The following is a 26,802-nucleotide window of genomic DNA, read 5'->3' as shown; positions in this document are numbered from 1 at the left end:
AACAATAGTACAGAGGATAGGGTGCTTGCCTTGCACAGGGTCAACTTAGGTTTGATTCCTGGCACCCCCTATGGTTCCCTGAGCACTGCTGAGCATGGTGCAATTTTTTTTTTAAGTTGTGAAAAATTGTGCTAATGACTATACATACCTGTGAATACATTGAAAACCTTTGTACAATTTTAAATGAGTGCATTGCATGGTATGTGAATTATGTTTTGAGAGGCTGGAGAAGTAGTGCCAGGGTTAAGGTGCTTACCCCGGTTCAATTTCTAGCCCCACATCATCTGAGCACCACCAGGAGTGATCCCTGAGCACAGAGTAGTCCCTGAGCACTGCTGGATGTAGCTCCCAAATCCAAAAATAAATAGTTTGTATCTTAAAATTGTATCTGACAGGAAGAAATATTCCGTTCTAGAATTGGTCAAATAAAAAAAAAAGGAAGTTAAAACAGCCACAAAATGGCTAAGAATACTAGATGACCAGGCTCTGCATTGGAGATAACCAGAGTTCTAGATGAGCATGCTCTGGGGAAACTACCATGCTCCCCGGATGCTGGATACCTCACCTCCACCAACAGTACTGACCTACATTAAGAGCACTTCCCTAAAAGCTCTGCCACTGTTGGGGAAATGATGTGTAAATGCTGTCAGCCATGCATGTATGGAGTCTGCCCTGTTCTCTGCAATTTTTGCCTTGCACATTTCCAATTCAAAGAATTGAGTATCTGACTGGTAAATCTCACCCTACACCCACTCCAGCTGTAAGGAAAGCCGGACAATCTCTTTATTTTACATTATATAAAAATCATACACACACATTAGGAGGGAATTTGCCTCATAGATTGAGTATCACTGTCATCCAATTGCTCATCGATTTGCTCAAGCAGGCACCAGTAATATCTCCATTGTGAGACTTGTTGTTACTGTTTTTGGCATATGGAATACGCCACGGGTAGCTTGCCAGGCTCTGCCGTGCGGGCGGGATACTCTCAGTAGCTTGCCGGGCTCTCCGAGAGGGCCGGAGGAATCGAGCCCGGGTCGGCCACGTGCAAGGAAAACACCCTGCCCGCTGTACTATCGCTCCTTCCAGCATAGATTGAGTATCCTTCAAATACAGAAAGAAATTTTAAATGTTAAATAACTAGGGAAAAAAGAATAAAGAAGGAAAGTAGTAAGACAGGATATTCTTTTGCTTCAGTTTATATTAGGACTATTATCCAAATTCCAGTAGATGCAGTTTTACTTTTAAGCAAATTATAAACTAAACTAAACTAAATTTAAAAAACTCAAAGATTTAAAAGTGAGAGACAAAAAGACAGACAGGGAGAACAAATAGTACAGCAGATAAGGTTCTTTCCTTGTATGTGGTCGACCTGGGTTTGATTTTTGACATCACATATGGCTCCTAAGCTCTGCGAGGAATGATCCCTGAGCACACTGTCCCCACCCAAAAGGAAAGAAATTCAGATTATGCCCTTTTACTTGGTTCCTTTATTTTCATTTTGGAACTGTTCTTCATGGATTTTATTTGTCTTTACCTTTTTTTTTTATTATCTAGAATAATTTTTTGTAGAATTGTTTACAATTTTTATTTTCTTTTTTCTGTGTTCAGGGATTATTCCTAGTTCTTACTCAAGGATCATTTTTTTTTAATGTAGGAGTACTGCTATTTGTTCAATCATTGATTAAGCTGATTAAATTGGGCATGAACTCCACATCACTTTTTTTTATTGCTGAATCACCATGAGATACAGTTACAAAACTTTCATGTTCGAGATTCAGCCGTATAGTGATCAAACACCGATCCTTCCACCAGTGCACACTTTCCACCACCAATGTCCCCCCCAATCCCACTCCTCACCCTGCCTCCATGGCAGACAATTTTGCCAATACTCTCTCTATTTTTGGGCATTATGTTTTGTTGGAATTTTTCCACCACCATTCAAGCCTGCCTGCCAGGGACAGATGCTAGATCATTTATTTTTCCTTGCTCATTTTGAATATCATGAGTGCCACGGCCACACGCTTTTGGATCCTAGATTGTAGATGGTTGGGTTCCAGAGACATTTCTGTGGGGCACTAATCCATTTTGGAATTCAATTGGGCGTCTCTGAACCAGGGCTATTGGTGCGCTAAGATGGCACCCAGAGGCACATTGTGGATGTGACAGCCAGGCCAATGAGCTAGCAGGGAGCCAGGGAGGGACAGCCTAGTGCCTCTGCTACCATGCAGCATGAGATTTAGTCCTGGAACCCACGCACCTTGGCCTTGCTTGTGGCAGCTCTTGGTCACTGGTATTCCATCTAGTGTAGGCAGGGAGAGTGCACCTGCTCCATCTGGGGTACCCCAGTGAAACTGGCTCAGTATGGGGCCTTGAGAGATCTCCGGCTCTGTGGTGTCTTCCGAGACTGTCTGTTGTGTCTCTGGCTTTTGATTTCTTTCAAGATTTATTTATGAGTCTCTGAATCAAGGCCAGTAATAGAGTTTACGGGGTGGTGCTGGAGTTGGTTTGTGGGGGTGACTGCCAGTGCTTCCATGTGTACTGGGAAGTGGGGGGAGGTAGCCCATCCAACTCCATGAAAGCCTGGAGATTTCAGTCACAAAACCCGCATACCTAAATTTTCTTGGTGAGATCCATACTGCCATGGTGGAGTCAGGCCGGGGGGTATTGTGACGATTTTGGATTGTGGAAGCAACCGGCTGCAGGGGGCTCTGCGTGGGCAGGCACAGGCCAACCTGCCCCCTCCTATCTGTTCCGCCATGCACAGGTCCAAAATTAACTGTGGCTTTTGATCTCTTTTGAGATTTATCTATGGGCTCTGAAATAAGGCCAATAAATAAGCTTGTATAGCTGAGCTAGAGGTGCTTTGTGGGCATAGCCTTCACATAACTAACTTTTGGCCATTTAATTTCTTGGTAAACGTGGTCCCAAGTTGTTGGGGTCTGGCCAAAGGCACAGCAGCAATCTTGGGATGTCAGGAAGCCTGAAGGCACCATCAGGCTGCTGATACTCTCGCCCCACAGGTACAAGTTGATTTGTTGGGCGGCACGTACCCCCTCAAGGATCATTCTTGATAGTGCTTGGGAAACCCTATATAGTGCAGCATTGAACCCAGTTGGCTGCATGCAAGGCAAGCACCCTATTCTCTGTAGTTATCTCTCAGACCCGGTAGAATGCTTTTAAATTTGTCTAATGTTTAGATTCATGGTAGCACATTTTGGGGGTCAGGAGTACCATAGAAATAATGCTGTTACTTTTAATCAGAGCAGATCCAGAAGCATAAGATATTTGTCCAGTTGCTGGTCTATTAACTTTAATCTTATGTTTGACAGGTTTGCTACTGTTTCCATTTCCCCTTATAAATAATCTTTTAAAGGAGATACCTGGGCTACAGAGAATGCTCTAAGAGTTGAATGAGTGCAGAAGGCCCAGGTTCTGTCCTCAGTACTACTTGGTCTCCACGCACTGCCAGCAGCAACAACTGAGCACTGCTAGGTGTGACTCAAAAACCAAATAAATACAGATTAAACTTAAGGGATATGCTTTCGTACTATATACATATTTCTGTTACTGTAATATTTTTACTCACTAATTTTGCTACTATTATTATTGTTGTTGTTGTTGTCAAATTGCGATTTCCCCCCCCCCATTTTTCATCTAATTATTTATTGAATTTCAGTCAACTTATTTCTCCTTCCACATTTATGTAATGATACTGCTATGGGTTTATAGACTGTTAGTTATTATTGTGTTATAGTCCATTATCATAATTACTTGATTCTGAAAATGTTTTGATTATCCTCATTAAGCACTTCTGGGTACGTAATGTTTCAGATTCCTTGTGCTGAGCTATCTCTGCCTGGAATTAGCCATTTTTCTCAGGAAGCTAGTATAATTTTAAATAGAGGAAGGAATCATATATCTTTATTTTTGTTTGGGGTCCACATCTGGCTGTGCTCAGGGCTTACTCCTGGCTCTGTGCTCAGGGATCACTTCTGAGAGTGCTCAGGGAACCAAAATGGATGGTTAAAAATCAGGTTAGCTACATGCACAGCAAGCATTTACCTGCTCTCCTATCTCTCCAGTCTAGGATCATGTGTCTTAAGTTTCCAAATTAATATTGACAAGTGAAACTTTAATGTGACTAAACTTTAAGATATTTTATTCTTCATTTTCATTCTTTTTTTTTTTTTTTGGGTTGCACCCGGCAAGGCACAGGGGTTACTCCTGGCTCTGCGCTCAGGAATTACTCCTGGCAGTGCTTAGGGGACCATATGGGTAACTGGGAATTGAACCCGGGTCAGCTGCATGCAAGGCAAATGCCCTACCCGCTGTGCTATTGCTCCAGCCCCTTTATTTCATTCTTTATTCTTTCATTTACTGTTTTCTTCTGTGCTTCAGAATAGGTGCTTCTGATAAAAGTGAGGAAGTTTAACTTCAATTTACATTTCTAAAATAATATTAGAAACATCTGTTTTAGACAGGTTGTTTAAAATGTTTGTTGATAGACTAAAAAATCTAGGAATTAAGAAATTTGAGAAAAAAGTAAAGTTTGAATAAACAGTAAAGATCAAAGAGGATAATAAATTGAGGCATACAGTATGAGCAAAATAAAGCTTTAGGAATCGGCTTGCTTTAGGGGATTTTTATGTTTATATCACTGTAGAATTAATCACAGATTTTTACTTATTCACTGAGTCACTGCCCACTGCAGAAATCATTATGATTCTCAAGTTAAGCACATGCCTAACTTTGATCGGCCTGACTGATTGATGGAGATGATAATGTTGGCAATTACTGCTAGGCATCATTCGGTTTATTGGAAGCCTGGATTTTAGATGGGCTCTTATAAAATTTATCTCATTGGCAATGAAGATTTCTTGTGTTTTGGAGCTAAGTAATCATAGCTCCAAACAACTTTTAGAAAATTTGTTCTGATGTTATATTGCAAAATAGATTGGAAGCTGTAAGACAAGAAACCATTAAAATAACTAAAGAGCCATAGAGATAATACAAGTGCATAAGATGGACCACCACGTTTTGATCTCCTGCTGCAAATAGTTCACCAGCACTGCCAGGAGTAACCCCTGAGCAGAGAGTTAGTACTTGGCCATGCTTGTATGAGGCCCTGGGTTCAATTTCAGGTACCATTGAAAAAAGAGAATAGCATATCCCAGGCAGTAGGAATGGAAATCAGAAGGGATTTATTTGGAAAGTAATTTAGAAAGAAATACTGACTCTAGGGGCCCAGAATGATAATTTAGGGGATTAGGTGTTTGCCTCACACGTGGTCAACCAGTTTTCTGTCTCTGGCACCCTGTATGGTCTGCTGAGCCCTCCAGGAGTGATCCCCGAGTGCAGAACCAGGAATAATCCCTGAACACAGCTAGGTGTGCCCTCAAAACAAAAGCAAGCAAGAAGAAAAAAGAAGGGAGGGAGGGCCGGGGAAATAAAGAGAGCAAGAGAGAGAGAGGGAGAGAGGAAGGGAGGGAGGAGAGGAGGGGAGGAGAAGGAAGGGGAGGGCAGGTGTGGGAAGGGAAGGGAGATGGACTTTAGTGTTTTGAATCAGTATTACTTGGAAAATGTGAAATTCTGGAATAAACAGGAAACTATATATATATATATATTTTTAATAAGGGGAGGAAAAGCCAAATAAATTGCAAAGAGAAACTCAAGGGGAAAATTCAGGTGATACTGAAATTTTATTTAAATCTTTTTCTACAGTGGTTGATTAAAGACCGTCAGATTACTCCATAAGTTTTAAGATAAAACAGTAGAGTTAAGAAATAATGACTTAACCATCTAGTATCATGACTGTTAGTCACAATTATTATTCAGTAATGCTTTCTGAATTTCTTAACACATTAAAATTTGATGATTGATGATAGCTACAGTTTTCACAGCTTTAGATTAATAGTGGAGTAGGCAGTTGTTTTGGTTGGATATGCTACAGTATATTCAAATGCATTATAAGTCTCAGATCATGTGCCTGAATTGAGATTCCTGATTCCTGACTGATCTGAAACACATAACTTTTGTTGTCATTTAGTGATGACAAATTTATTTATAGGTGTGACTTTTGTTTTTGTGTGTGTTACTGAAATTCACATTCCCATTACTTTCTAAGCAAAAAATTGGGGGTATGGGCTACCAAGCAATCCTCAGGGAGCTTCGGGGTCCCCTAGGCTGGCAGTTTAATGTATCATTGTGGGAGTCCAAGGAGCCCTGCTTGGTGCTACTCTGACTCTGTAGTGTCAGAGATCACCTGAGCCACCTTCAGGTGGTCCAGGCCTCCAGGATCACACCGGTGATGCTCAGGGAACTGTGTGATGCTACGGATTGAAGCAGGGTTGGTCACATGCAGCTACACACCTTAACCCTTGTATTATCCTCCCATCACAAAGAACGTATCAGTAGTAGAGTATACAGTGACAGAATGATATAAGGACAGGAGGGAGATAGAAAAGGTGAGATTAGAAAGAAACTGTCCACTGAGAAAATATTAGGAGAATGGGCCCAGTAAATGCAAACAGGATATACAGAAGATCTACTCAAACATCCTGCCCCTCCCAGGCCCTTTGCAATCATTGTGCGTGCCTTAAACCAAATGTAAAGTGATCACTAATGTCCCTAGTTAAGAAAATGTAAAAGGAGAAAGTTTTTCACCTTTCTTTGACATCCTACTTAAACCCCATGCCCTAGCTTTCCTATTCTTCCCTTCATTTTTTCAAATAAAGTTTATAATGAATTTGGCTCTCTGCTTTCAGTCTTGACCGCCTAAGGACAAGAACCTGAGTGCTCAATACAGTACATGCTTTCCAGGTGTGAGGCCCCTATTACTACAAAGCAAATACACATGAACACACACACATTTTAAACCCGCTATTAATGTAAAGAAATTTTTAGAAATTAAAAACTTAGCTTATAAGGTCTTAACATTACCAAGTATTGTGATGCAGCTTCTACTGTTGATAGACATGAAAGGTACTTAGAGTGGACTATTAGTCAGGAAGTGAGAATGAGTGTTCCTGATTAGGTATTTTGCTATTTCATTTATATTTGCTATTAAACATTTCACTCTTAACCAGACCTTCATTCTTTGTGGATGTAGTAAAAAAAAAAAAAAAATGACACAGGTTTGTTATCTCTCTAGCTACTACTGTCTCTTCAGACTGTCTGAACTGGCTTGAATCCTAAAGGGTACATCTGAGAACTAAACCATATTCCGTCCATAGGATACCAAGTAGGTCTGCTCACTTGTTTGTTGATAGGTTAATATGTAGACTTCCTAATTAAAATCAGTTGAAAGAAATTATCACATGAAGTAATGTATTAACCATCTTATGTGTTGGGCTGGAGCTGGGTGGCTGTCATCATTTCTGCTGCTGCAGTTTATAAAGAGGGAAATGAAGTCGGTTCTTTCACTGGGAAAGAAGCTTTCATGTTATCTGTATTTGCAGGCTTTCTGGCTCCTATGCTGGAGGAATCCTTGCTGCGGGGGTGTTTTCATTTTCTCGTCTAACATGGCAGTGGTCCATCTCGGCAGAGGTTTTTAGCTTGAACAATCTGTTTGTGGGGCTGCTTATGGCTCTCACTGTACGTTTTGAAGAGGCAGCTACTGCAGAAGAAAGATCAAAGGTAACCTATTTTGATCAAAGTGAAGTGACTTTTTTGTTTTAATTAATAGACAGCCACCCTATTTCTCTTTTTAAACTTTGATTTAGATACTCATGACTCTAAATTTCTGACTACCTTGATAATCAGAAAGTACTCAGAATCAGTACCTTCTGATTATTGCCTAGGTAATCTAGGCCTGTTGCAAGAGAAAATGTTTTCAGTTCTAATATGGTGACCCTTGAGATCCTTTATAAAATATGGGACTGTTATTTCCCCCTTAGAGACCAGAAGTTCTTTGCAGGGAAAGAGAGATTATGAAACCCTCCTTTATGTCCTGTGAGATGGACAGAACTTGTTGGCTATTTTCACAAACGTATTTTCGTGTGTGTGTGTGTGTGTCTATGAAATATCAAACTTTAGTTACCTTTAAAAGATAAAAATTAAAATACTTTGCAAACTAAAATAAGAGAATCAAATATGGAAGCAAAATAGTTCAGAATAAACCACCATAGATTGCAAGTCAAATTTTTTGAAATATGGAGAAAGCCTGATTTCTAAGAGCTTATAGCCCATACATTGGAAAAATGCCAATTCATGTTACTATAACAGAGCCTGCATTACTAAAGAGTTAGGAAACAAGAGCTAGAGAGACAGTACGAGGGATAAATTATTGACTTGCTTGTAGCCAACCCCATTAGATCTCTGGAAAAACATGATCCCCTGAGTACTGCCAGAAGGAATCCTAGGACACAGATCCACAAGTAGACTCCAAGCACCGCCAGGTGTGACCCAGCCCTCCCCTCAAAAGGATACAGAACAAATTATGGATGGTCTGTGTGGTCTTCATAAACACACTGTGATATTATTAAGGTCTAATTTTTGTTTAGACTTGCTGTTATGAAAATTGTAGGTTTATAAATAACAAGGTTTTTTTTTTAATTATTTAACAGGAAAAAAGTAAAAGAGAAGGAATGTTAAACTAGTTACAGATTTTACTTGTAAAAGAATCACACAATGCCCTGTTAGTATTAGAAATTACCTAGTGGCTATGCAGAACTTTCTGTAACTTTTTGAAGACTGTCACTTAAGGTCAAACTGCACCGGAGTCAGGGATTTAGGTAGAGTACTCGCCTTTCACGAGTGACGGCCTGAGTTTCCTGGGCTTGATCTCAAGCACCACACACATACACACACAAAGTCAAACTGTAATAATTTGATAAAATTGTAAAAAATTAATAAAAAAGACAAAACAAAGTGTAAGCTGCTTGCTTTGCACGTAGCCATGCTAGGTTCAGTCTCTGGCACCACATATGGTACCAGAGCCCTACCAGGAGTAAGCCCTGAGCACTGTTTGGTATGGCCTAACATCCCCTCACCTCAAATAACAATAATGATGAATATTAATGAATATTAAAACAAGTGCTTGCATCTAAGAGATTGATTTTAACCAGACCTGTGATACAAATGCTTGTTTTTAATATAAGATGTTTTATTATTATTATTATTATTATTATTATATTATTGTGCTTAGAATTATTGGTGAATTTTTAACTTAGTTTTTATTTGTTTTATTTTCAGATAGCTAAAATTGGTGCTTTCTGTTGTGGCCTTAGCTTATGCAATCAGCACACAATAGTGCTCTATATTTTGTGCATAATACCATGGATTCTCTTGCGACTTTTAAAAGAGAAGGTAGGTTTTAAAATTTGGTTAAAATGAAAGTTCATATTATTTTATTTTGACCCAAGGTGGCATCATTTAACATTAGTGATATCAGAAAATGTAGAACCTTATAATTTTTTAAATTGAATATTTATGATAGACCATTGCAAAACTGTTCATGATTGGGTTTCAGCTATACTGTGATCCAACACTTATCCCTCTACCAGTGTACATTTAGCACCACCAGTGTCCCCTGTTTCCTTCCCACCGCCCCCTCCCCGACTCCAGCCTGCTTTTATGACAGGCACTTCTTTCTCTCTCTCTCTCTCTCTCTCTCTCTCTCTCTCTCTCTCTCTCTCTCTCTCTCTCTCTCTCTCTCTCTCTCTCTCTCTCTCTCTCTGTCTCTCTCTGTCTCTCTCTGCTTTTGTGCATTATGATTTGCAATATAGGTACTAAGAGGTCATCGTGTTTGTTAAGGGTGTTCAATATTTTTACCAGGAAGTTAAGGCTGGGTAGTTTTTTTTAACTAGGTGGCAACTTTGGAGTTTGTACGTGACTGCTGAGGCTTCGGAAAGTACAGGGAGGTGGGGGGAGGTAACCCATCCCAACCCTGAGAAAGCCTGGAGATTTCAGTCACAAAACCCACACACCTGAATTTCAGTAGATTATATCTCAGTGAGGTTTGTCTCGAGACGATGGAGTCTGGCTGGGGGCATGGTGGCTATTTCAGATGTGGAAGCAAGCGGTTGCCATGGGTTCTGCTTGGGCTTGCACCAGGCTGATCTGATTTATCACCCCTCTGACTTATCCTGGTCTGATCAGCCTTGTGCAGGTCTGAGATTAACTGTGGCTTTTGATCTCTTTCAAGACTAAATTATGGGTCTCTGAAACAAGGCTGATATATGAGCTTATGTAGCTGAGTGGGAGGTGGTTTGTGGGTGTAACTCTAACATACCTAACTTTTGGTTTAATTTCTTGGGAAACTTGGTCCTAAATTGTTGGGGTCTAGCCAGATGCGTGGCATCAATTTTGTGGTATCAGGAAACCTAAAGGCACTATCAGGCTGCTGGTGCACTCATCCTGTGGGTAAGGTTGACCTGCTGGCAGCACTGCATCCCCTAATATTTTTGAGTTTCATATATAAATAACCTTAGGTTCTAACAACACTTTATTTATTATTTATTTATTTATTTATTTATTTATTTATTTATTTATTTTTGCGTCACACCCAGCGATGCTCAGGGGTTACTCCTGGCTTTGCACTCAGGAATTACTCTTGGCGGTGCTTGGGGGACCATATGGGATGCCGGGGATCAAACCTGGGTCGGCTGCGTGCAAGGCAAATGCTCTACCCGCTGTGCTATCGCTCCGGCCTCTCTAATAACACTTTAAAATGGGACTCACGAATACTATGCAATATTGAGTGCAGTGACTTCTGGCCTGTTTCATCTGATTTCTGTTTTCTTTCTGATTATAAACACACGTCATTGAGACTAGAATAAATAGGGCTTGAAACTATAATAGTAACTGTCCTTAATTGTTGTATGCATGCTGAGACAATGGCTAGTACTAAGAGTACTTCATTCATTCATCCATCTGTGTGGAGGGCTGCTCATGCTAGAAGCTGCCAGGGAAACTGGAGATTCGGCACACGGTAAAACAGACATGGTTGCTGCAGCTGTGAGCCAGCTAACACAGTTGCTGGGGAGTGACTTTTCTCAGAACAGATGTTCCAAGAATAAAAAATGTTTGTGCGTGTGTGTGTGTGTGTGTGTGTGTGTGTGCGCACGCGCGCATGTGTTTCCTGTCGTTAAAATAAAAGATGATTTAAAAAGCTATATGGGCTCTTCGCTGCTGCACGACCATGGCCCCGGAGGCCAGCTAAACTACTCTGGGGACCAGCAGTTTCTTGCAGAAATGTCTAATAGACTGTGAACTGAGCCCCGGCCACCATCTTATGACAACCACAAAAGGGAGGTACGAGCCTGCAGTGATGCAATTTCTTGCAGAAATTTTCCTGGACTTAGTTACTAAAATATAGAAATCCAAAACCGCACAGCCGCAGTGGCGGTCATATCTCTTCATTGTCAGCAATGAAAAACAAATTATCAAATGCTTCCTTCTTAACAGGTCTGACTTTGGGGGTGGAGGGAACTCCAAACAATAATAGTGTTTTGTTGGAATATTGAATGTAATCAAAGTAAAGAGAAAAGTAAAGTGAAATTTATCAGCTACACCGGGTGGGGGGGAAGGGGTAGGGCTGGAGGAGGTATACTGGGGTTCCTGGTGGTGGAGTATGTGCACTGGTGAAGGGATGGGTATTTGAGCATTGTATAACTGAGACTTAAGCCTGAAAGCTTTGTAACTTTCCACATGGTGATTCAATTAAAAAAATTTTAAAAAAAAAGCTATATGGACTATCACTTGGTTTGGCATTGGGTATGGTAGGTATCTGTAAGGAGAAGGCAGAGAGCTGAGTTAGCCGAGTCCTTGGAAAGATAGTGCCCCACCCCCTCTGCCCAGACTGCCAGTTTCCAGATAAAAGCCTGTATGGATGCATTTCACTTGGATTCTATTATTTAATTTGTTAATTCCTCTTCAGGCCCATTTATTTATTATTTTATTGTCACTTATACCCAGAGATGAACAGAGTTATGTTAGAAAAAACACCTACAGTGAAATTATAGCAAAATAAGAAAACAATTGCTTCAAAGTTTCAGGTACAGTGTTAATGTACTTGAATGTATTTGGTTTCTTAGCTTCTCATGGTAATTTGGAGATGATAAAATTCTTATCTGATTTTTTAAAGAAAATCAATAAAAGGGAAACATAACTATAGATAGAAAAGATCCAGTTTTTTCCCCCCCCCTTAAAATTGAATCCTGTTAACTCAACTGTGTAATACATTATAAAAGAAATATTGGGGCTGGAGCAATAGCACAGCGGGTAGGGCTTTTGCCTTGCACATGGCCGACCCAGGTTCAATTCCTCCATCCCTCTCAGAAAGCCCAGTAAGCTACAGAGAGTATCCTGTCCTGGCAAGCTCCCCGTGGCATATTCGATATTCCAAAAACAGTAACAAGTCTCACAATGGAGATGTTACTGATGCCCACTCGAGCAAATCGATGAACAATGAGACGACAGTGCTACAGTGCTAAGTGCTATGCCCAAAAGTAGAGAGAGACTGTGGGGGAAATTGTCTGCCATAGAGTCAGGGGGAGGGTTGGTTTGGGACGGCAGGGGTGGGGCGGGGGGGCCGGGATACTGGGGACATTGGGGTGGAAAATGTGCACTGGTGGAGGGATGGGTGTTCAATCATTGTATGACTAAAACTCAGACATGAAAGCTTTGTAACTATCTCACGGTGATTCAATTTAAAAAAATTAAATAAAAAAAGAAATATTAACTAGGGCCAGAGGGAAGTACAATGAGTAGGGTGTTTGCCTTGTATGCAACTGACTTCCATTCAATCACAAACGCCCCATATAGTTCCCAAACCTGCCAGGAGTGATCCCTGAGCACAGAGCCAGGAGTGAGCCTTGAGCATCACCCTGTGTGGCCCCAACAACAAAAACAATTTTTTAAAAAAATTAAACAGTAATTGGCAATGTCTTCAATCAGGGTTTTCTTGAGCATAGAGAAAATATCTTAGATTTTTCTTTTAGTATAGGAGCCCTTGATATAAAAAAATGAAGATTAAGCTAGAAACATAGTAGAACAGGTAAAACATTTGCCTTGCGTGCAGCCAACCTGGGTTTGATCTCCAGCACTGCATATGGTCCCTGGGTTTGATCCCTAGCACTGATCACATGATCCCCTGAGGCCTGCCGGGAGTGACCTCGGAGCCCAAAGCCAGGAGTAAGCCCTGAGCATTGGAGGTGTGGCTCAAAAGCAAACGCTAAAAAATAGAAAAGATAATAAATAGCAGTACTCTCCTACATTATAAAAATTTTTATAATGAAATAAAAAATAGAAAATGTGTCAGTTTTTCACTGGACATAAGCAAAACTAGTCCCAAATACTCCCATACCTTGTAGTTAGTATTGGTTTTTAATATGCAGTCATAGCATACCCCTCTGGGATAAACATAAATCTATTTTATATCATTTTATTTTTAACTTTATTTTAAGCACCATGGTTTGCAGTATTGTTATTGGTAGGGCTTTTTGCATCACTCCCTCCACCAGAAGGTCCACTTCCCCCCACCACTGTCCCAGTGTCCCCTCTGTCATCTGCCTCCCCTTTCCTCTCCCCACAACCTCTTCCCTCCATGGTTAGCTTCCTATTGATGACCAGGTCTCAGCTTCTGTTGCCTGGGGGCATTTGTCACTCCCTTAGTGTGTATTTAAATTTTTTTCTAATTATTTTAATTTTATTTAGGAACTGTGATTTACAAATGTATAAAGTTGGTTTTTAAAATGGCCCACTTGGGGCTGGAGAGATAGTTGAGGGCATAAGATACTTACTTGCCTTTCACACCAACCCAGGTTCAATTCCAGTACCAGATATAGTCTCCTAACCACTGCCGGGGCTTATCCCTGAGCTTAGAGAAATAAACCCTGATCACTCTCCCCGCCCCCCAAGAAAAACAAACAAACAGAAGACATTATGTTAAAAATCATAACTAAGACTTGTATTTTATTCTTTGGAATACAAGCCTGAAAATGCCCAGTTTTTTCCTCATGAATTATGCGATGCACAGATAGGGATGCATTCACATCCTGATACTAGCCAGATTTCCTCTCCCTGTCCCACATCCCAACTTTATTAAGATATAATTGGCAGGGGCTTGAGCCATAGTACAGTGGGTAGGCACTTGCCTTGCATGCAGCAAACCGAGTTTGATCCCCAGCACTCCGTATAGTCCCCCAGGCCTGTCAGGAGTAGTTCTTTGGGGTAGAGCCAGGATCAACCCCCTGAGTACCACCAGGTATGGCCCAAAGACAAAAAAAACAGCAACAATAAGAGATATATAATCAGCATAGAATAAGTTTAAGATTACAGTGTGACGATTCAGCATATGTATATTCTACAGAATGATTCCGTCAATAAATTAGATGCCTCCATTATCTTATGAAGTTAATAATTGTGTTTTGAGAAGCCTTGTAAGGTCCCTAGCCTGTAGTACTTTTCAAATAGACAATACAATATTTTTTTTTAACAGTACAATATTGTTAACTATACTCACTATGCTGTATATTATTAGAATTCAACAACTTACTCTCTTTTTTTTTTTTGGTAGTGGCACACCCAACAGTACCCAAGTGACTATTCCCAGCTTAGTGCTTCTTAGGGTGGTAGTGATGGTGGCAGGGGTGATGTGGACCATATAGTGCTGGGGATGGCATCTAGCCTTCTGCAGGCACAGGCATGCACTCCAGCTCCCAGCTCTGACTATCCCAGCCCTGAGTACCCTGATCACTGGATACCTGGACCCTTTGCCTACCTTCACTCATCTACCTCCATTACTGGCAACCACCCATCTACTGCTTGTATGAGTAAAATTTTATTCGAGTCCAACTCTACGTGATGATTGTACAGTATTTGTCCTTCTTTGTCATCTGATTTATTTGCTTCACCGTCAGTGTCTCATCAGTGTTTTGCAAATGGCAGTGTGGCCTTTGTTCCCATGGCTGAATAATACTGGCATCACATGTGGAGGCACGAGGCTGCACCACACGAGGGGCTGCAGATTTCTCTTCAAGAAATACATTCAAATGCATCCCCAAAGTGAAGTTGCTAAATCATCTGGTAGATACATTTTTAGTTTTTTTGAAGTGGCTAATCTTTTTCAAAGTGACTATCAGTTCACATTTCCACAAGGAGACACAAGGGTTGTTTCCTTCACATCCTTATTGGATCTATGTTTTTGAAGATAGCCATTCTAACAGAGCTGAGGTCATGGTAGCTTATTGTAATTCTGGTTGGCATTTTCTCAAATGTTACTGATGTAGTACCTTTTATCATTTGACTATTTGAATGTTTTCTTTGGTAAATTAAGTCAGGTTTCTTGCTCGTTCTTTAGTCAGATGATGAGGATGATTTTACTATTGAGTTGTGTGTGTTCCTTATATATAGAATATCAACTCTTTATCATATATATGGTTTGCAGGTATTTTCTCTCCTTCTATAGGTTCCCATTTGTTACTTGCTTTTTTTTTTTTGCGTGCAAATCTTTTCATGTGGTATAGGCCCCACTTTTAAATTTTTGCCTTCAAAACTTGTGGTTTGGTATAATATCTGAGAAATCACTGCCAAGAGCAAAGTCAAGGAGCTTCTCCCATATATATATTTTTATACGCCCATCTATACCCTGAAATTTACAGTTTCAGATCTTATATTTAAGGCTCCAGTCTGCTTTAATATTTGTGAGTGGTCAAAGATAAAAGTCCTGGGGGCTGGAGCGATAGCACAGTGGGTAGGGCGTTTGCCTTGCATGCGGCTGACCTGGGTTTGATTCCCAGCATCCCATATGGTCCCCTGAGCACTGCCAGGAGTAATTTCTGAGTGCAGAGCCAGGAGTAACCCCTGTGCATCGCCAGGTGTGACCCAAAAAGCAAAAAAAAAAAATCAAAAACAAAAAATCAAAGATAAAAGTCTTACTTAATCCTACTTTTAGTTACCTGGTTTTCCAAACAAATGTTTACTAAAACAGTATCCTTTCTCATTGAGTTTTTTTTACTTTCTCGTCAAATATTGTTCAGTGTGTCTCACACACACACACACACACACACACACACAATTCTGGGCTCTCAGTTCTTTTCCTTTGGTCTGTGGGTCTGTTCTGATGCAAATGCAATATCATTATGATTACCAGAGTATCAAGCCAGAAATAAGTCCTGAGTAATGCTTGGGTGTGACTGAAATCCCCAGTTATGTTCCTGGGTATGTATTGATTTTGATGGTAATATAAATGGGTAAATGGGATCTCTTTTTTTATTATAATCCCTGGATAGTTCATTTTATTAATCTCTATAAAACTATTAATTTTTGCATGTTGATTTTTATATCCTGAAATTTTTTGTGACTTTTTTTTTTTTTGACATGCTGAAGATTGAACCCAGGGCGAGGCATATGCTGGCTTGCTTTTGCTGAGCCTCATCCCTAGCCCACTGCAACTTTCCTACCTTGCTTGTTCTAATTTTTTTGATGAGGTATTTAGGATTTTCTGTATTTCTATTTCTATATAATCATGTCAAATGCAAACAAGTTTATTTCACTCCTTTCTTATCACATGCCTTTTATTTCTTTTTTTTTGATTAATTAAATTAGGACTATTTTTGTGAATAGCAAAGGCACATTGTTTGATTAGCTATTTCTTTTACTCTTTCTATGCTATCATTGTTTTCTTTTGGGGATGTGAGGGGTGTGGTGGGGAGGACACCCAGCAATGCTCAGAGCTTACTCCTGGCTCTGTGTTCAGAGATCACTTGTGGCAGGGCTTGGGGGACTATTCATGGGGTACTGGTGGTTGGACCCAGATAGGCTATGTGCAAGGCCAGGAATCTACACACTATATAATCTCTAGCCCCTCATGTCATTGTTTTCAGTGTACCTCATTACCACTTGAGAAACGTCAGATTAAATGAATACTGCAATAAAAGCACTCCACTTTCAATTAATATTTATTTGATAATGCTAATAGAATCTATGATAGTCTGCTTTTGGTGGATGCTTTGTCACATGATTATACTTTTTTTGTCAATAAAAATTTATAATTTCCAATGATGATATTTGTAAGAGAGTCTCTTTCCATTACTGAAACTACTACTCTGTGCGTCTTTCTAGTGAACTATAATGCTTTTGGATTTAATCTTTGCATTGACTCACTAACATTTCACTTTTTTTTTATTTCACTTCTTTTAGAAATGTTCAGATAAGAAATATATTCTCATATGGTGCAATTTTATTCCATATACACAAATTTCCTTTAGTCTTCCGTTGTCTGTGTCAAATGAGAAGAAAGGTGGCATTTGGATAAATTAGGAGGTTATATAAAAGCTAGCTTCATTTGTGCCAAGTGTTTCCATGGAATGTTCTAAACTCCTATAGAAAGAATTAGTTTGTCAATATGTAATCATAGTAGAGTATATAGAGTTGTCTGCTCCTGATGAGAGGAATGAAGTGAATTGGTATGAGAACAGTATTTGGGGCATATTCAAAATCAGCCAGCCACCTCAATCCCTTCCAAGTGGGTTATCTCAGCTGTGCAATGCTGCATGTCATGACATGGTTTTAAATGTAAAAGATGCAATAAACATGATACTCCTAAGTCTTTGTTAATATTATTTGCTTCACTCAGATTTCACCTGCCATGCAAAGGAGTTCAGGCTGATGCAATTTTCTAGTAATCCACAGTAATCAGGAGGTTTAACACAGTATTCTGTGGTGACTTAATATAAATTGAGAGATCAGCTCTGAGTAAACAGACTTGATGTTTTCTTTGCTGTATTCTTGAAGTTCCAGAATGAAGTTGACTCAAATAAACAGTGTCGTACGGCACACTGTGCTCTGCTGCAGGAACTCTCGTTGGGCTCCCTGCTGAACCTGAGCCTGTACTTCACTGCTGGTCTGCTGCCCTATGTCTACCTTCCCATCTCGTCCTACCTCAGTCAAGCCCGCTGGACCTGGGGAGACCAGACAACAGTGCTGGGATTTTTGACACATTTTCTCAGGGAAGAATATGGAACATTCAATCTGGTAAATTTCTAATGAGATTGCTTTTTAGAAAATAAGTGGAAACACTTTAGTGTCTAACCTGGACTTTTGACAAAACAATCATTGGTGGAGGTTGGAGAGATAGTACAGCAGGTAGCGTGCCTGTGTTGCATGTAGTAGGTGACCCTAGTTCGATTCCCAGTACCACAAATGGTCCCCAGAGGACTACTAGGAATGATCCCTGAGCACAGAACCAGGAATAAGCCTGAGCTCCACATGAGCACCACCAGGTATGGCCCCAAAACAAAGCAAAATAAAAAGTGGGGGGTGGGGCGCCAAAGAAATTGTACGGGGGTAAAGTGCTTGCCTTGCATATGGCCAGCCCCAGTTTGACCTTTAGTACCATAGATGATCTCCTCAGACCCACCAGGAATGAACCCTGAGCCCAAAGCCAGGAGTAAGATCTAAGCACAATTGGATATGGCCCAAAAATAAAACAAAGGGGGAAAAAAAAAAGAAGAAAATAATGTCAGAAGAATGTACATTATATGATGCTAACATAAACTATGCAGAAGTTAACCATCTATTGCTTGAGAATTAAAAATGTAGAGAAATTATATATTTTTACAAAGTAGGAGATTAAGCAACACAACAGGGCTTTATGCCTTACCTTAAGGTTTTCATGAAGAATTTTTTGTTTTGTTTATTTGGGAGAGGGTCACACCCGGTAATATTCAGGGTACTATGTGATGCTGGGGATTGAATCTGCAGCTTCTGCATGCAAAGCATGCTCCTCACCCTTTCAGCTATCTCCTCAGCCCCTTTTCTGTTTATTAAATAAATGGTCATTCAGTCATGTTTTTGTTTGTATGTTTCTTTGCATTGCCAGGGGTAGAACCTAGTGGCTAACACATCCATGGCATATACTCTGTCACTAAGCTACAGTCCTGGTCCCAGGCTTATAAATTTTTAAAAACTCACTATCCCTTAAATATGCACCATATATTGCTTGTAATGTAAGAGATATTGTATAATGAAATAGGTTAATAAAATTATTCCTTGGCTGAGAGACACATGAGAAAATGTTCCACATCACTAATCATCAGGGAGATGCAGATCAAAACAACAATGAGATATCATCTCACACCACAGAGACTGGCCCACATCCCAAAAAACAAATGCAACCGGTGTTGGCGTGGATGTGGGGAGAAAGGGACTCTCCTTCACTGCTGGTGGGAATGCCGACTGGTTCAGCCCTTTTGGAAAACAATATGGACAATTCTCAAAAAGTTAGAAATTGAACTTCCATTTGACCCAGCAATACCACTCCTGGGAATATATCCCGGAGAGGCAAAAAGGCATAGTAGAGATGACATCTGCATTTCTATGTTCATTGCCGCACTGTTTACAATAGCCACAATATGGAATAAACCAGAGTGCCCAAAAACAGATGACTGGCTAAAGAAACTGGTATATCTACACAATAGAATACTACGTAGCTGTCAGAAAACATGAAGTCATGAAATTTGCATATAAGTGGATCAACATGGAAAGTATCATGCTGAGTGAAATGAGTCAGAAAGAAAGACAGACATAGAAAGATTGCACTCATATGTGGAATATAAAGTAGCTGAGAGATGCAAGCTTACAATGTTGCAATTTCTGACAGATATTTCTCTGGACTTAGTTACTAAAATACTAAAATACAGAAATCCAAAACAGTGCGGCTGCTAGTGCGGCCTCTCGACCTCATATCTCTTTCTTTTCAGCAGATTGACTTTAGGGGGGGGAAACTCCAAATCAATAATAATGAGTTTTTTGTTGAAATATTGAATGTAATCAAAGTAAAGTGAAAGTAAAGTGAAATTTATCAGTTACACATGCGGGGTGAGGGGCGGGGGAAGTTGGGGAAGGGGGGAGGTATACTGTGATTCTTGGTGGTGGAATATGTGCACTGGTGAAGGGATGGGTGTTCAAGCATTGTATAACTGAGACTTAAACCTGAAAGCCTTGTAACTTTCCACATGGTGATTCAATAAAAGAATAAATTAATTTAAAAAAATAAAATAAAAATGTATTTCCAGGTGTTTGGAAAAAAAAAATCATTCTTTTTTTTTTTTTCTTTTTGGGTTATACCTGGCAATGCACAGGGGTTACTCCTGGCTCTGTACTCAGGAATCACTCCTGGGGACCATATGGGATGCTGGGAATCGAACCCAGGTCAGCTGTGTGTAAGCCGTTGTGCTATCGCTCCAGCCCCAAATCATTCTTTTTTACTTAGAGAGTTTGATAATTTAAATTTATGCTGTGGGTTATTTATATTTATTATTCCATACAGATTCCAGATTTTAAATTTGTATAATTTATTCTAGATTAAGAGATTATAGACTAACAAGTGAATAATAAGCTCTAATTAAAGTGCCCATATACAACTATAGAGAGTATAACAAGTCTGTAAAATCTGTTAATTTATTAATGTGTTAATAATTCCTGCTGGAATAGTTAACTGATTTTTGACCAATTATTATTTCTAAAATTCTTCCTCAAAGATAGCCTTGTTTAGTTTTTCACTGACTTAAGATATTTTTTTCCTGGGGCCTGAAAGATAATATAGCAGGTAGGACATTTACTTTATACATGGCTGACCTGGGATTCAATCCCAGCCACCTCATATATTCTCCCAAGCCTGCCAGAATTGATCTCTGAGCACCGCAGGGTATGATCCAAAAATGAAACAAACTTAAAAATTCTTAGTAAGGACCTGAAGACATTAAAAGAAGGGAAACATTATATATTGAAACATTTATCTTTCTAATTAAGATTGTTGAATATAATAGCTTAACCAAGCTTTAGCTAAATGCACGTGCAACTGAACTTTCCTTTTTTTTCAATATTTAGGCCAAATCTGAAGTAGGATCTAGTATGTCTGAAATACTGCTGTGAGTATCAAATATTTGAAAATATTTTTGAATGGATTTTCTGTTCCTTTAAATGATTTTTGAATTTCTTTTTATTTTATTGTTTGTTATTTTTATAAAGTTATTTACAATAATTCAGTTTCTATTGTCTTTATTTGCTAGCTTGTTTGCTTCCATTGTTCTGTTTATAAATGTTTTTGCTTTTTAAAAAGTGAATCATGGTATACAGATTGTTTTATTAGTCTGCTATTTTATTGATCTATTATTTTATTAATCTTCTTTTTATGATATATCTTGGAAAATATTTCCCTACCACCAGATACTTTTATCCTTTGTTACTGGTTCTCATAATTGGTTTGAAATTGTTCTTTTTGTTGTTGAGATTTCATGACTTTTTCTTTTTTTATTGACGATAAGATAGCAAGAAATTGTTTCTTGTGTATATGGGAAGGGGAGGAGGGGGTTCATACCTGGCAGTGCTCAGGGCTTACTCTTGACTCTGCGCTCAGGGATCACTTCTGGCAGGCTTGAGTTACCATATGGAGTTACAGAGATTGAACTCAGGTCAGCCACGTGCAAGGCAAGCACCCTAGTATAGCTGCTGTACTATTGCTCCATGCCCAGAAGTTTTTTCCTTTTAAAGAAGAATTTTACCAATGTCTCTGATATTTTAATTGATCCTGCTTTGCTTCATCCACAGTCTGTTTTATTCTACCTGTCTGCTGGAGTTGTTATCATGCCCAAAATGACTGGTACACTTTACATTAATAAATCCCACATATACTACAAAGAACCCTCAAGAGTAATTTTAGGCCATGCATCTAACTTTCATTGGTTACATATAAAAATGATCTATTTGGGACTTTCAAAGGCCTCTTTTCCACTGAAATCATAGCAATAAGGCTATATACCCAGAGACAGTGACAAAACTGATGACCATTCACACGCACACTGTTCAAACCAAGTTTGAAGATGCTGTTAAATGTAGAATGGGAGACATAATTCCAGCACTTTCTGATTGAGAGAATCTCTAGTCTTTAACTGTTTTAGGTATACATGAGTGTGGAGAAAGGCAATTTTAATTAACTTATTAGAAAATCCTTCAGTATGATTGAACCTAATCATCTACCTTTTCCCAGTCAAGCAAATTAAATGCTTTTCCCATGCATATCTCTAAATTGCAATTCTGTACAAGAAAATTATTAAATCTAACCCTAGGCACTGACCATATTTCAGAGCTTACATTTTAGCAACAGATCTTCAAGAATTAATTTTGAGACTGACTTCATTCCTTTTGAAGAATGTTTGAAATGGGCCTCATGCTGGAATCAATTTTTCAAGTGTATTTGAAAATGAGTAAGGATATTTTCTCGTAGTAGATGAGTCTCCATTAATAAAATACATATTGTGTGGTTTCCATAATTATGGCATCACATTTTCTCCAGTAAAATTGCCAGTAGGAAGACGAAAGTTCTTTAAGATGGTATATGGAGTTCTTTCTTTTTTAAAAATTGGATGCTGTTAAAAACCATTATAGAATTTAGATAATACTTGGGAAATGCTTATTAGTTAATGGAAGAATTTATGTTAATTATAGTGGGGGGAAATGTCTCTATAGCAGCTTAAAAATTTATTTTGAACCTGAAAACTAGGAAACCTTAAAAAAAATTTTTTTTAAATTTTAGTCACTGTGAGTTACACCATTGTTAAAGATAGAGTCTCATGCATACAACTTTCCAACACCACGCTTCCACCAGAATATCTACTTCTTCCATTGTCCCTGGGGCCCTCTCTTATACTCCCTTCTCTTGGTCTGCCTGCCATGGTAAGCTAAGCTCAGTTCTATAACCTTTTAAGGAAGAAGCTGATAAACCCAGAGAAGAACGGATGGACATCACTTTTCTTGTCTCTCCTTCCTTCCTTCCTTCCTTCCTTCCTTCCTTCCTTCCTTCCTTCCTTCCTTCCTTCCTTCCTTCCTTCCTTCCTTCCTTCCTTCCTTCCTTCCTTCCTGCTTTCCTTCCTTCCTGCTTTCCTTCCTTCCTTCCTTCTTTCCCTCCTTCCTTCCTCCTTCCTTCCCTCCTTCCTTCCCTCCCTCCTTCCCTCCCTCCCTCCTTCCTTCCTTTTTTCTTCCTTCCTTCCTTCCTTCCTTCCTTCCTTCCTTCCTTCCTTCCTTCCTTCCTTCCTTCCTTCCTTCCTTCCTTCTTTCCTTCCTTCCTTCCTTCCTGCCTGCCTTCCTGCTTCCCTTCCTTCCTTCCTTCCCTCCTTCCTTCCCTCCTTCCTTGCCTCCCTCCTTCCCTCCCTCCTTCCCTCCTTCCCTCCTTCCTTCCTTTTTTCTTCCTTCCTTCCTTCCTTCCTTCCTTCCTTCCTTCCTTCCTTCCTTCCTTCCTTCCTTCCTTCCTTCCTGCTTTCCTTCCTGCCTGCCTTCCTGCCTTCCTTCCTTCCTGCCTGCCTTCCTGCCTTCCTTCCTGCTTTCCTTCCTTCCTGCCTGCCTTCCTGCCTTCCTTCCTTCCTTCCTTCCTTGCCTCCTTCCTTCCCTCCCTCCTTCCCTCCCTCCCTCCTTCCTTCCTTTTTCCTTCCTTCCTTCCTTCCTTCCTTCCTTCCTTCCTTCCTTCCTTCCTTCCTTCCTTCCTTCCTGCTTTCCTTCCTGCCTTCCTGCCTTCCTTCCTGCTTTCCTGCCTTCCTTTTTCCATCCTGCCTTCCTGCCTTCATCCTTCCTTCCTATTTGACATCCTGACAACTACTTGATTTAATTTTTTTGTTTTTGTTTTGTTTTACTGGGTCACATCCAATGATGCTCAGGCATTATCCTTGGCAGGACTCAGGGACCATATGTGGAGCCAGGGATGGGACCAGCTGTGCACAAGGCAGGGCAATAGCCCTACCTGCTAGACTCTTGCCCAAGTCCCTTGATTTAATTTTGTATTCAGCTACAAAATTGGAGGTCATATTTGCATTGCTAACTGAACAAAGTTCAAGAGTTTATTCAAATGACACCTTGTCAGAACAGTTAGGGATATAAATTTGGGGCCCAGAATGAGGGCATAGCTGATGATGTGCTTACCTTACATGTAGTGACCCAATTTGGCACCACATATGGTCCCCTGAGCATTTTCAGGAGTGATCCCTGAGCACAAAGCCAGGATTAAGCTAGAGCACAGTACGGAATGACCCCAAACTCTAACAAAAAAATGAAAAAATATATTAATCGGTTAACAGAGTCAGAGAGCCCCGCAAGCTACCGAGAGTATCCCGCCCACACAACAGAGCCTGGCAAGGTACCCGTGGCATATTCAATATGCCAAAAACAGTAACGATAGGTCTCATTCCCCTGACCCTGAAAGAGCCTCCAATCGTTGGGAAAGATGAGTAAGGAGAGGCTGCTAAAATCTCAGGACTGAGTGTAATAAGAGACATTACTGATGCCCGCTCAAGTAAATCCACAAACAAAGGGATGACAGTGAGAGTGATACAGTGAACAGTGTCAATATATCAATATCCCAAATACAGAAGTTATTTTCCTCATATATTTGTAAGCAAATTACATAAATTTGTAACCAAATGTTATCATTGGAAAACGTAAGTGCTTAATTTTCTTATAGCACTTTTTCTCCATAACTTAAGACAAAATTATTTAAAAATATGTCTCCAGTCCTTGAAATTAAGTATATAAGCAGATGTTAATTGCTTTGGTTTCTTTAAAATGTTTTCTTTGGAATTAACCAGCTTTACTTTCTGCTAACAATTAGTTACATTGTCTTTTATAGTTCTCAAGTAACAAATATGAGAGCAGAACTCTCATTCAACATTCAAGCCCTGGCAATTTGGGCAAACATATGTCTGCCTAGAAAGTGAGTAATGTAATTCCTTTTGTTATTATTTTCCCATATTTATTAATTAATATTTCTGTTTTTGTTATTTAATATTTCCACTTTTATTATATAATGTTTTATTATTTTATGTTCCAAAAAAGTAACCTCTTATACTTCAAATCATTTCTATTTGGGTTAATATAGTTTCATACAATCTTTTTTTTTTTAACAACATTGTTTTATTATTTTTTGGTTTTGTTTTAGTTTTGGTTTTGGGCTACACCTGACGATGCTCATGGGTTACTACTGGCTCTGCACTTAGTAATCACTCCTGGTGGATTTAGGGGACCATATAGAATGCTAGGGATCAGGAATTGGGGAACAAACGCTAGGGTTGACTGCATGCAAGACAAGAGCCTTACCCGCTCTACTATCTTTCCAGCCCTGATCTCCTAAAATTTTTAGATTGCTTTTACTTTTGTAAGCAATATCAAAGCATTGTATGCATAAATTTAAATCTAAATTTCTGGTTATTGCTTAAGGATTTATGCTTCTATGTCAAATGACTAGATCAATGAGTATGAACATTTTTAAGATGCTTAGTCCATATTATAAAATTAACTTGTCTGTTTTTTGTTTTTTTTTTTTTGCTTTTTGGGTCCCTCCTGGCAGTGCTCAGGGGACCATATGGGATGCTAGGAATCGAACCATGGTCGGCCTCGTGCAAGGCAAACGCCCTACCTACTGTGCTATTGCTCCAGCCCCCTAAAATTAACTTGTCTTAAAGATTGTATAGTATACTTATGTTCTCAAACTTTGTATTTTCACCACTTGAGCTTCTTTTAATTTTTTTTCTTTTCTGGATCACACCCAGCAATGCTCAGGGGTTACTCCTGGCTTTGCACTCAGGAATTACTCCTGGTGGTACTGGGGGACCAAATGGGAATCAAACCCGGGTCACCGCATGCAGGGCAAATGCCCTACCCGCTATACTATCGTTCTGGCCCCTATTTATTATTTTTTAGGGGGATGAGAGGTAGTACAGCAGTTAGGGTGCTTGCCTTGCACATGGCCATTCTGGTTTTGATCCTCAGCATCCCATATCGTTCCCCAAGCACTGCCAAGAATGATTTCTGAGTGCAGAGCCGCAGTAACCATTGAGTACTGTTTGGGTCTGACCCCCAAACCAAAAAGAAATAATAATAAAAAGTCATTATTTTGATATTTGAAATTATTCTTGTTTTAGATGTGCTTAGTTTCATCTTAAATGTAATAATAAAATCTTCATGTAATTTAACATTTTTTAACTGCATAGTTCCAAATTAGATTGTCCACTATATGCAGTTCAATGTATAATATATTGTTAGGTTTTGGTTATCTATTTCAACTCAGAATTTTAAGTCTGGGATTTTTATTTTTTTACCTTAAGGTGTAAATTTATGTAAATTCATATATTTCTTATATTTAAAACTATGTAGAATTCCTATTTATTGTCATATAAATAACTTTGGACATCCTTAAATTTTTTTTACAGGGACAGACAGACTTCATCATTAGTATGGCTTTTTACTGGAATGCTTTGCATTTATTCATTATTTTTTGCTTGGAGAGCAAATTTAGATATTTCAAAACCACTTTTCATGGGAGTGGTAAGTTTTATGTAATTATATCCTTTGAGCAGAAAGTCAGTAATACACAAATATGTCTTCATGAATCATGTAGAAGAGCAAATTATCTCAGAAATAGTTAAAATTGCATTTGCATGTGCATTATTAAATCTTCAAAACTTAAATTTCTGCACCAGTAAGGCTAAGGCCTCTTTTTAGAAAAACCCCAATCTTTAATTAACACAGTAGTTAAATGGTAAAATTAATGTGAGGAAGGTTTAAGTTAGCCATTATGTATATATGTATATATATCCCTCCAGACAGAAGCATCTATATATTGCATTTCTTCTGGTTATTTTTTTTAATAGCAAAGAAATATTCATTGTAACAGCTTTGGTTTTGAGATTGTAAAAGACCTTGCCTCATTTCCAGCCTTTCCAAACTCAAACTCAAGAGCAACCGTATTTCTGTTGGGCTCCAGCTTCCATCTCTGAATTAGCTTAAGTTTTTTTTTAACAGCTGAGTCCTAAA

The 26,802-nt window shown here is 39.3% G+C and overlaps 1 protein-coding gene across 1 annotated transcript in view; it reads left to right on the top strand.

The window, feature by feature from the left end:
* Nucleotides 1–26,802, top strand: part of TMEM260 (transmembrane protein 260) — a 76,380-nt gene that overhangs the window by 24,090 nt on the left and 25,488 nt on the right. Inside the window, exons 4-9 of the mRNA XM_004601770.2 lie at nucleotides 7,461–7,638; nucleotides 9,196–9,309; nucleotides 17,800–17,979; nucleotides 20,836–20,876; nucleotides 24,620–24,703; nucleotides 26,199–26,313. Of these exons, the coding sequence (XP_004601827.2) occupies nucleotides 7,461–7,638; nucleotides 9,196–9,309; nucleotides 17,800–17,979; nucleotides 20,836–20,876; nucleotides 24,620–24,703; nucleotides 26,199–26,313 (712 nt within the window). The remainder of the gene's footprint in view (nucleotides 1–7,460; nucleotides 7,639–9,195; nucleotides 9,310–17,799; nucleotides 17,980–20,835; nucleotides 20,877–24,619; nucleotides 24,704–26,198; nucleotides 26,314–26,802) is intronic.

The sequence above is a fragment of the Sorex araneus genome, chromosome 3, assembly GCF_027595985.1.
Source record: "Sorex araneus isolate mSorAra2 chromosome 3, mSorAra2.pri, whole genome shotgun sequence".
In the NCBI taxonomy this organism is placed as follows: Eukaryota; Metazoa; Chordata; class Mammalia; order Eulipotyphla; family Soricidae; genus Sorex; species Sorex araneus.
The sequence above is the reverse complement of the archived record's forward strand: the minus strand, read 5'-3'. Positions and strand labels throughout refer to the sequence as shown.